Below are 11,298 nucleotides of genomic sequence, written 5' to 3'. Positions count from 1 at the left end.
CAAATAGAACTGAACTGCACTGTATTACTAAAATCTGTACTGAACTAAAAACTAATTTGTCTAAATTGAACTGAGCTATAAAACAGTTGAGACAAAACTGCTTTTTGTTTTATCAAACTGGACTGAACTGAACTATACTAAATTGTACTAAACTACAATATAAACTAAACTGAACAACTAATTATACTAATTTTAAACTGAATTATACTAATTTTAAACTGAATTGTACTAGTTTTTAAACTGAATAGTATAATAATACATGTTCTTTTTAATTGAAATTTATTTTAATATTTATTTTATTTTATTCATAAGTGTCTTACAAATTAACTTTTTAATTATTTGATATTATTATTTTCTATTTTATTTATATTTCTTTTATTATTATATGTATATGGAAATTATTTTATTATTTATTTATTTTATTTTATTTTATTTTATTTTTTTATTTATATTTATTTTGTCATGAATATTATTTTACTTTTATATTTATTTTTTTAATTTTTTATTTATATTTTTTTGTTTTATATGTGTATATAATTTATTTTATCTTTTTATCTACTTATTTTATTTTAAAATAATTTTTTATTTATATTTATTTTGTTCCCTCGTAAAATTGTTTTATTAATCAATTATTTATTATTTATATTTTATTATGTAAAAATTAAACTAATATTTATTAATTATTATAATATAATAAAAGATGATACTAGAAAAGTTATTCTTAATAAACGTTTGTTAATTTTTTTTTCATTTGATATTTCTATAATATTAATTATTTTTGCTACATTACTATTTTTTTATGATATTTCATTATATAGTCATTTAATAAAATTTAACGTTAAAAAATATATTTTAGTTTTAGTATGTAAAATACTATTATTTAAAAATAATAATATTGATATTTATTTTAAAGTAAGTTGATTTTTAAAATAAATAGTTATTTTAGTGTGTGCACTTACACACATTTTAATATCATTAAAAGTTTTTTTCACATATTTTTACATATTTAATAATATGTTAAAGAATATAATATATTTAAAGTATTTTTTTTATATAGTCCTTTTTTTATGATTTATATTACTTAATCATTTAATAAAATTAAATTTTAAAAAAATATATTTTACTTTTATTACTTAAAATAATATTATTTAAAAAATAATATATGTTTATTGATAAAAAAATATAAAAATTTGTGATAAAAAAATTTTGTCTTAAAAAATTCAATATTAATTTTTTAGTTGAACGGTTTCTTTTATTAATATTTTATTATTAAATAACGTTTTCTTAGCAAGACCGAGCAATTGAACGAGAACTAGAGAAGAGAAAAGAGTAGATACAGTTCTCACAGTTAACTGAACCGAAACTGTTATAAGTTCAGTTTTTAAAAACTAAACTATAAAATAGTATACTGAACTTTTAGTAAAAGTGGATCAGTTCTTTTAAGTATAATATAGTATAGTTAACTATAGTACAGTACAGATAAGTTATTTTTGCCCAGCCCTAAAGAATATCATTTATAGTTGTAGTTGTGTTGACTAGTATGGTGTGTTTAATTGTTAAATTGAGTTTTGATTTTGCATGAACTATGATGATTAAGAAAACTGAGGAATTGACTACTTGATCAAGTTAGTGTTTCATTTTGACATTTAAAACTGTTTTTGAACTAAGTACTAATAAGGAATACAATTTTAATCATCTAAACATATTCTTAGTTTCCTAAATCACATATTTGAAGTGGTCATTTTCTTATATAGCATTAAGCGGGACAAATATGATGTTGAGCGCTAGCTTGACATTTTAGGTCTGGAAGCATTTTAGTTCCAAATCGTTGAGTGTCACTTTTTCTCACTGAGCGAATATCTTTACCAATGGTTTGATGTTGAGTGGTGATAGTGCATCGTTGAGTGTCGCCTTCCACTACAGGTCTGAAACCAATTTAAGTCCAGCTCGTTGAGCAACAAAATAGTCTTGCTTACCGAACAATTTTGCTAGCTTAGCGAACAATTTTTCTAGAAGAATTGCGTTGAGCGTCATTCTTGTTGCTAAACACTAGTTCAAAATTCAGGTGTCTGGTTAAGTTTCTTTGGTTGTTGGTATTACTTGTCATCATTCTTGATTGTTTCTGATAAGTAAAATAATTGTATGAATAAATATATGATAACTTTGATATGATGATGTGTGGTTTTAATATTGAGAGAATTTCAAGGAGAAATTCTATGTCCTCGAAAATTGTTAGTGTATGCTTGATAGAGCAAAGTTTAGAAATGAGATATCTTGATATTCTACCAACCATTCAACTCATGTAGAGAGGAATGAGGTGAGTGAGAGAATGATAAGAGGTCTTTACCCTAGAGTTTTAGTCTTAGTCATGAAGATTAACCTCATGAGTAGTAGGGTGGTAACCTCATGTTTATAACTCTGCAAAGTATAAATACTACTACGAGTGCATACCTTTAGTGATATTCTATGTCAAGGCATGTAACTAGATGATTTAATCTAGAGTAATATGTGTGTCTGTTATATGCGATGTAAAATTTTATACATGATTTAGTCTATTCTATGTTTTAAAATGTTATAATGAAATTTATTTTCCTTTTGAACTCTAGCTTACCCTTCCTTCGTTTCTTTCTGTGTTGTTTCTTTTTATTACAATTATCGTCTATTTGATGTGAACAGAGGATTAGTCAAATGTAGATATGCCATGAATGGAGGTAGAGGATGCCGTTGAATGATCTCTTATGTTTAAGTTCATAAGTTCTTGTATAATTTATCTTTCGGAAAGACTTACTTTAGTACTCTGTAACCTTTTACATATATTATGTTGGCATAGTTATTACTTTGGATAAATATATTAATATTTTGTATGTTTTGTACCTATTTGTTGTGAATTATCATTTGTGTTAGAATTTCTTGTTCAAGAGTTGGGTCTGTTAGTGATGGAGTTAAGGTATGATCTGATGGTATCTATCCCAACTTTGGGTTTAATTAAGACATCTTCAATCTATGCTAGATGTTCAGTATTGGGGACTTACTTTAAAAGTTCACCCATTATGCCTACCTCTGCAAAGGTTAGATGTGATCTTAGGGATGGATTGGTTATCTGCCAATCGCATTTTTATTGATTGCAACCGGAAGAAGTTGTTGTTTCCAAGTTCCAAAAATCTCGAGTTATTATTGTCTAATCAAGTTGTTAAGGAGGTTAAAGAGGGGTTTCAGTGTTTTGTTATCCTTACTCATCTGATTATTGAGGAAGGTGATGGGAATATTGAGATTCCTTTAGTAAAGGAGTTTGCATATGTCTTTCTTAATGAAGTGCTAGGATTGTTTCCTAGAAGAGAAGTGGAGTTTTCAATTGATTTGGTGTTTGGAGTGAGATTAATATCAATAGCTCCTTATAGTATGACTATAGTTGAGTTAGCCGAGTTAAAGAAACAAATAGAATAATTGTTAGAGAAGAAGTTTATTAACCCAGTGTGTCGTCGTGGGGAGCACAAGTTCTGTTGGTAAAGAATAAGGATGGTAGCTCAAAATTATGTTTGGACTACCAACAGTTAAACAAGTTGACCATCAAGAATAAGTACCATTTGCCGATGATAGATGATCTCAAGATCAGTGGCATGATGCATAACGAAGAGTGCTCATTTTTTGGAAATTAATCTGAGGATGTCTATAGCCAAGCTAACACAATTGTATATAAAGGAGATTGTAAGGTTATAGGGAGTGCCTTCGACTATTGTGTCAGATAGAGATCCTAGGTTTATTTCTAGATTTTAGTAAACGTTACAACAATCCTTGGGTAATAGGTTGAAGATGGGCAATCAAAATGAATGATTCAGTCAATTGAGAATTTGTTGAAAGCATGTGTACTGGATCATTTAGGTGAATGGAATGAAGTTTTGCCCTTGGTAAAGTTTACCTAAAATAATAATCACCATACTAGCATTGGGATGGCTCTATATGAAACTTTGTATGGCAGAAGGTGTAAAACCCCTTTATATTGGTATTAGGATGGTGAGACAGTGTGGGTAGGATTTGAGTTGTTGAAGTAAATCACCAAAAAGGTGAGAAAGATACAAGAAAGGAAGAAGGCATCATAAAGTTGACAAAAGTATTATGCTGATAAGATTTTGAGAAAACTTTCTCTTAGGTTCATTGGTCCATATAAGATTTTGAGAAGAATTAGACTAATAGCTTATGAGATCGCCCTGCCTATTCAGTTGACCAACCTTTATCCAGTTTTTCATGTCTCTCAGTTGAGAAAGTATATATTTGATTCTTCTCATGTGTTGGAGGTAGAGAAGTTGCAAGTCATAAAAAATCTCTCTTTGGAGATATTACTTGTAAGTATAGAAGATCATCAGACAAAACAATTTAGAGGAAAATCTATCAATCTAGTTAAGGTAGTTTAAGATAGGAGAATAAGTGAATCTACTTTGAAATTAGATGAGGAATTAAATATGTAGTTAAATATTCACAACACAAAAAAAATGACTTAATTTAAAATAAGAATTAAATATGTAGTTAATCTTTAAGAAAAAAATTACATATTCATAAAATTATAGAAATTAAAATTAAATTTAATTATAATGATTTTGAATTTAATCAAATATATTTATTTTTTATTTTATTTTAATTTGTCTAAAAGATTTGAAAATATTTATAATTTTTATTTTGTATAATTGAATTTTTTTAATTTAAAATAATCTAATTAGATTATTTTGTTAAATTGTGATTAAAATCATGTTTGCACATGGGGTTAGTTTGTAATGTTTTTAATTTTTACTTTTAAAATTTTTTTCATTGGTTTTTTAAATTTTTTAGTCACTTGTTGTCACGTGTATATGTATTCAATTTATTTCTTAAATTTTCAGATTTGTTTGAATTTTCTAAACAAATTAGAGAATAATAAATGTAATTAAGTCAATATATTTTCACTTTTATAAAATTAGTTAGCTCATCTTGAAAATTAAGACAAGAAAGATAAAAAGAACCATTTTGGAAGAAGATAAGGAAAGTCACATTTTAACCTTTGGAAATTAATTCATGGTTAATTTCTTCACAAACATATGTTGTTGCTCTGAGTGTTGTTGAGGATCAGGATAAGCTTTCCCTGTTTCCATGGCCGCACCTTCGCTTTCCTCCGCTCTCAATTCCCTCTCCCTCTCCACCTCTTCCCGCTTCTCTCTCCTCCCTTCGCCGCCGCACACCGTCTCCCTCCTCTTCGCCAAACCCCAACACCACCCCTCCCTCCTCTGCGCCAAATGCAAACCCTCCGATGACATCGACACCTCCTTCTTCGACAACGTCAACCCATTGGAAGACATTGACTTCAACCCCCCGGAGCCCCCGGAGGGATTTGTCGCCCCTCCCTCCTTCGACGATGGCCCCCTCGAGACGGAGGACGAGATCGCCGCAGCCTATGAGGAGCTCTACGGCCCCGCCTTCAGCGGCGTCTCCGTGCTCGGGAACGACGTCTTCGAAACGGACGCCCTGGTGAAGCAGGACACGGGGTTCGGGTCCGGCACGAAGAAGGAGAAGGTCCGCGACGGGTTCGAAGAGAGGGTGGTCCAGGTGAGGAGGGTGACGAAGGTTGTTAAGGGAGGGAAACAGTTGCGCTTCAGAGCTGTCGTCATTGTCGGCGACAAGAAGGGCCAAGTCGGCGTCGGAGTTGGCAAGGCCAAGGAAGTCGTCGCCGCCGTTCAGAAGTCCGCCTCCAATGCCAGGAGAAACATCGTGAAGGTGCCAATGACTAAGTACTCCACTTTTCCCCACAGGTACTTTCTCGACCTTACCTTACCCTACACTGTATTTCTACTTGTTTGTTTTGGTCACCCATTTATGCTGTTATGATAATCTGCAAGTGTCTTTTGAATCCAAGATTGAATCGATGAGGTTTTTTATAATTAATTATGAAAAAAAAAATGAAATTAACTTTGCATTTGTACGAGTTAAAAGTAAAAATTTGGGTTAGTCCCAGGTGTGGACACGTATATTAGCCTTAACTTGAGCTTTTGATGAAGTGTTCTAAACCAATCAGTTTTGTTGGGATTCTTAATATTGCAAAAAGATGTAGACAAATGCGGCAGATGCTATCGCAACTGCACTTGCATAGTAGTCTCGAAGATGCCAAAAATGTTGATGTTGTGTCCAAAATCAAGAACATGGGAGGTTTTCTAAAGCCCTTGAAATGTCTGTTTTTGGTTCTAGTCCTGCCTCTTGGTTTAGACTCCCACGTTATACAAAATTAGACAAACTGATTAACATATAAGTGAGAAGTAGAAGTATGTCATTGGCTCTGATATCTGGATTGATTGACTTCAGGGCTTTTTATGAGAGAATGATTATTATTTGTTTCTAGATAACTTGTACTTAATTTTGTGTTGTTTGTTTTTCCAGATCTGATGGAGATTATGGAGCAGCGAAGGTGATGCTTAGACCTGCTTCTCCCGGTACTGGAGTTATTGCAGGTGGGGCTGTGAGAATTGTTCTTGAAATGGCGGGAGTTGAGAATGCTTTGGGAAAGCAACTAGGGAGTAATAATGCACTCAACAATGCCAGAGCAACCGTTATTGCTGTGCAGAAAATGAAGCAGTTTCGAGAGGTTGCTGAGGAGCGTGGTATTCCCATGGAAGAATTATGGAAGTAATGGATTTCAATCTTTGTGAAGCCGATGTAACTTCTAGATTTCAATCTTTGTGATATAGAGCTGGTCATAGTTCTTGTCAAGGAAGTGAAACACTGTTCAATTTTTTTAATGTTTTCTGAAAATGAATAGTTTCTTCAAAAAAGAGCTACTCGTTCTGATTGATTAATATATTCTTTACCTTCTGCCTGTTTGATTTGTCCAACTTATGGTTGGCTTCACCCTGGTTGAGGACTTCGATTGTTCTTCTCAGGGTTCAAAGCTTGAAAAGCTTACATGCTTATGTTCTAGATACAACTAATGCAATTAAATTGATGTGATAAAGAAAAATTAATTACTTCTGGGAGTAAAATAAACGTCTATATATGACTAATGATAAACACAGTCCATGTCATCTGCAAAACTACGTTTTGTTTACACGTGTTGTATACATATATCTGTATATTAAGATTTTTCAAGCAAATTATAGTTCTATGCTTCTGAATTGACGATAATGTTCCTAATGTATTTATTCCGATGATTATTTCTCACATATAAGGTGTAGTTAGTGCCTTAGCTTTTAAAGGGACAGTCGATGTAGCGATGTTAGAAGATATGGATACTTGCTACAATTTCAGTCATTTAGTGGAATGAGATTTTATCTCCAGGCACTACAATTTCGTCATTCATACAAGATATATTTGGAAAGACCAACACATGTGTGATATATTATGAAGACTAAAAATATATTTGGAAAGATCAAGTCATATCCTTATAGTTGATTAAGGTGATCATACTTTGAATTCAGTGCCTGGAGAGAGATAAACAAGCACACAATATATCTCAGGGTTTGCATAAAAAATCTACGACAGAAGTCTAATTTGCCAAGAAATAATAAAATCATCACAAAAAAAGGGAATCTATACAACTTGCAACGTACAAGACTACAGGGTATCCTGCAGCAAAATCCACAATGGAAAAAAAAAAGAAAAAAAAGAAGAATGGAACAAAATTTAGCTATCAGACAACAACATAAACGGTGTCCTCATTAGACCACAACAGCATATCGAACGAAAGAAACTCACTTCTAGTGAAAATTCCCCAGCTGATGCATCTGTTTCATCGTATCATTAAGAAGAAACACAGGGAGAGGGAAGGGAAACAAGAGTAGCTGACAGAAGATAAACCTTTCAGCTAATACGTTTCTCTTAAGAAATCTGGAACATTTTTGGTTGCCGATCAGTTCACCATGAAAGATTTCAACCGAAGTTTCCCTACAAAATTCAAGAAAATGTCCTCGGAAATGCTCCCAGTCTCGAGCAATATTTTAAGAAATAGTCATTTGCTCTTTAGGTTCTCTGAATGGTCCTTATGCTCTAATCCCATCTCACGCATTTGATGTTCGACAGAAACTAAACCAGTTTCTGCAAGAAACCTGCAGAGAAAATGTATCAAGTACGGCATATAAAAAATTCATCAGAGAAAGTTGTAAACAACTGACCAGTAATAAGATGTCAAAAGAAAACCGATGCTTTTCACGACTTTACTTAAACATATGATACAACATGCACTTCCCTTTTATTTTCACTTTTGCAATCTTCCCCGAGCCACCTATAGAATCACAATACACTAACTAATCATACACACACATTCGTTCCTTTCGATGCTATATCACTCTGAAAACACTAAATTTGATCCATGAATTATAACATCATCGATCCATCACAACATTTTGCACAGCCATATGGAGTGCCAGCGCCAGACACACTTATATAAAAGAAAACACGCACATACAGAAGTGAAAAGCTTAACTCATATATCAAGCACAAAACTTGGCCTTACCTAACAATAACAACACTTCCAAGTTATGCCATTTCGGAAATCACATTAGGGCCTAGTTGATAAATGTTTAATTTAGAGTTAACAGGGATGCAAACAATGTAGGAATCATGACGATGGATAAAATCTCACTTTAAATTTGGAAGCAATACAATTTACAAACAGGGAAGAATGAAAGTACCAGCTGAGAAGGAAGAATAGGGTGACGCAAATTAGAACTAAGAATGCAACATGGAACATCAACCATGAATCACTGGAAGAGAATGCCAACGCCAGCATAACAGCAAGACAGACACCCAACATTAAAAAAGTCGACTTTAAAGTAATCCATGTAGGACCCTGAATTAAAAAAGCAGCAGCAACAACAAAAATCACACAAATCTAGTGAAAAAAGAGTATAAAATTAAAAATAGAAGTGATCGCGGAGTGAAAATACGAACGTTAACACCAGGAGCTAGTGCTCCTAGAAGAACTGCTTTGGCTGATGATACATCTCCAGTATCTGCTTCTGCGTGCTGATGTTCCATCTTCAAACGCAAATTGTAATAAGTTGGTTAGGGTTTTTTTTGCCGTTGAATCAAATCCCAATTTCCCGATAATCTCTCATTCTACCAGTTTTAGCCTTTTAGATTTAAAAAGAAAAGGAAAAATATTTTGACTCGTAAAATTGATTGGGCTTTCAACAATGACCCAAATGTTTGGGTTTCTCACTTCGCATTTTGAGTTTTGTGCTTCAGAGAAGGGAAATTCTTCCTATACTGAAAATCAAATTGCTCATTCTTTGTTCTAAATATTGCATTACAGTTCTTTACATTTTGAATTATTTATTCTGAAAAAGAGGAAGAATTATTCACTTTGAATTACAGTTCTTTACATTACAGTTCTAAAAATTGCTCATTCTTGATTTTGAATTAAAATTAAAATTAGTATCCATAGTTTCATAATTATACACATATTTTCATAATATTTTTTAAAAGTAATGGATTATCATGTAATTAGAAACCAGAATTGATTAGGAAATACACCGTTCTTTTTATCAATGGATTTGTTTGTCGATTATATATATTTTATTTATTAATAAATTTTATGGATAAATTTTTCTTTTCTAAATGAAATATATATTATCGATAAATTTTTATTTTTTTTCGATAATAAATTTACAAAATTTACTAATGTAAAATTTGTCGATCGCAAATTTATTTTCGTTATAAAATTTCATAATAGTTCCACAAATTTTTATAGTGTTATCTTTACAAAATTAAATATCAAACTTTTTTAACACTAAAAAAATAGTATAAATTATGACAGTTACTTTTATATAATGTGACAATTATATAATGTGACAGTTATTTATCATAATTTTTTAATTATAAATAAAATCTAATGAAAATAAGGACACAAAAAAACGTCATTGCTAACATTATATTACGACGTTTATGACGGTTACTATTATTAATTATCGTAACTTGAATAATTTATTATTTATTATTATCTATCTATATTTATAAATCTTATAATTTTATGAAATCTATTTTTAATAATGTTAATTTAAAATATAAAAAAAATCATAACATTATGAAAAAAAAAATAACAAACATTTTGTTGTATGATTCATCAACCTAACAAATTTGATAATTGCATCAAAATACTGAAGTGTTTAACTTTTAAAAAAAATATATTAATAAAGTTATTAAATCATTCAATCTACATTTAAAGTTCTTATTCTAATATTTAATTATTTTTTTTCCACCACTTCATCTTCTCATTTGGAAATGGTAGAATCCTTCGAACATTTAATGAATAAAAAATATAAATAATATTTAGAGTTAAATACTATTCTCAAACAAATTAAAATAGCAATATAATAATTTTAAGTGGTTCTATTAAGTAAATTATAAATAAAACTACATATATAAATTATTCATTGTCAATATTTATTAAAATAAATCAAGATAATAATATAATAAATTTATGTAATTTTTTAAGTAAACTAAATCAACTAGATCATCACATTGCCTATTCAACTTATTAATCCTCAATAACTTCATTTTAAACAAATTGAAATTATAGCCAACATACTCAACATCCATTTATCGTTTCAAATTTAAAATCGACCCTTTTAGTCCTTGTTATTTGAAAAAAAAAAAAAAAACTTCTTCTAGTCTTTTCCATTAATATCATTAAGGATTTTGCTTAAAGGAGTTACAATTATAAGTTGTTTACATAACAACCTACTTTCGAATTTGCATTCTAATCATCAACCTGAAGATAATAAGTTTTGCTATTAATTTGCTATTTTCTATGGCTGACAAGAGGAAACTGAAAACAGAATCAAGACAGTGAAAACAGAATATCAAGCACATTGTCAAATTTAAATAACCATGAATGGATAACACCCTCCACAGAAATTCATACCTCTTACTGGTTTGATTACTATTGGTGCTAATATATGTGCAACCGCTCTTTATGGGATTCAACCGTACTTTTAGTTGTAAAAACCTAGAAAATATAGTATCAGAGTTGATAGGTATATTAAAATAATGAGACCGAATATTATATTTTAAAATAATTTAACAATATAAATAGAAGTTCTTAAATTCCTCTCACTACTTAAACACAGTTGATCTCTTTAAAACTTTTTCTCTTAGTTCTCTCTACTTTCTTTCTAACTTTTCTAACTCCTTGATAATTTATTTGACGATCAGGAAGTACCTAGGAGATTACGGTGAAGTAATATCAACATCTATCCCAATGGTTCATGCAATAGAGCAAGTAAGTTTCGTTTTATTTTGCTTTTTGTCTTTTAACTTGAGTTCATGCATGAAGTTTTTCCTTGC

At 30.5% G+C, this 11,298-nt stretch overlaps 2 protein-coding genes across 2 annotated transcripts; one reads left to right on the top strand and one right to left on the bottom strand.

Annotated features, from left to right (window-relative positions):
• Positions 1–5,046: 5,046 nt before the first annotated feature.
• Positions 5,047–6,833, top strand: LOC108333130 (30S ribosomal protein S5, chloroplastic). The gene is made up of 2 exons (XM_017568477.2): positions 5,047–5,774; positions 6,397–6,833. The coding sequence occupies exons 1-2, from the start codon at positions 5,119–5,121 to the stop codon at positions 6,644–6,646; spliced, it is 906 nt and encodes a 301-aa protein (XP_017423966.1). The 5' UTR covers positions 5,047–5,118; the 3' UTR covers positions 6,647–6,833.
• Positions 6,834–7,525: 692 nt separating this feature from the next.
• LOC108336895 (uncharacterized) lies at positions 7,526–9,184 on the bottom strand. The gene is made up of 3 exons (XM_052872013.1): positions 8,902–9,184; positions 8,643–8,800; positions 7,526–8,057 (listed from the first exon to the last, which is right to left on the bottom strand). Exons 1-3 carry the CDS (start codon positions 8,986–8,988, stop codon positions 7,961–7,963), a joined length of 342 nt encoding a protein of 113 aa, XP_052727973.1. The 5' UTR covers positions 8,989–9,184; the 3' UTR covers positions 7,526–7,960.
• Between the last annotated feature and the right edge of the window lie 2,114 nt (positions 9,185–11,298).

This window comes from Vigna angularis, chromosome 1 (genome assembly GCF_016808095.1).
Source record: "Vigna angularis cultivar LongXiaoDou No.4 chromosome 1, ASM1680809v1, whole genome shotgun sequence".
NCBI lineage: Eukaryota > Viridiplantae > Streptophyta > Magnoliopsida > Fabales > Fabaceae > Vigna > Vigna angularis.
This window is presented reverse-complemented; position numbering and strand designations above follow the sequence as displayed.

Coding starts and splice junctions, on each gene's coding strand:
- LOC108336895 (XM_052872013.1), bottom strand. CDS start 8,988: ATGGAACATCAGCACGCAGAAGCAGATACTGGAGATGTATCATCAGCC. Junction 8,801..8,901: donor CACTAGCTCCTGGTGTTAAC/GTTCGTATTTTC, acceptor TTTTTAATTCAG/GGTCCTACATGGATTACTTT. Junction 8,058..8,642: donor CTATTCTTCCTTCTCAGCTG/GTACTTTCATTC, acceptor TTTTCTCTGCAG/GTTTCTTGCAGAAACTGGTT.
- LOC108333130 (XM_017568477.2), top strand. CDS start 5,119: ATGGCCGCACCTTCGCTTTCCTCCGCTCTCAATTCCCTCTCCCTCTCC. Junction 5,775..6,396: donor TACTCCACTTTTCCCCACAG/GTACTTTCTCGA, acceptor TTGTTTTTCCAG/ATCTGATGGAGATTATGGAG.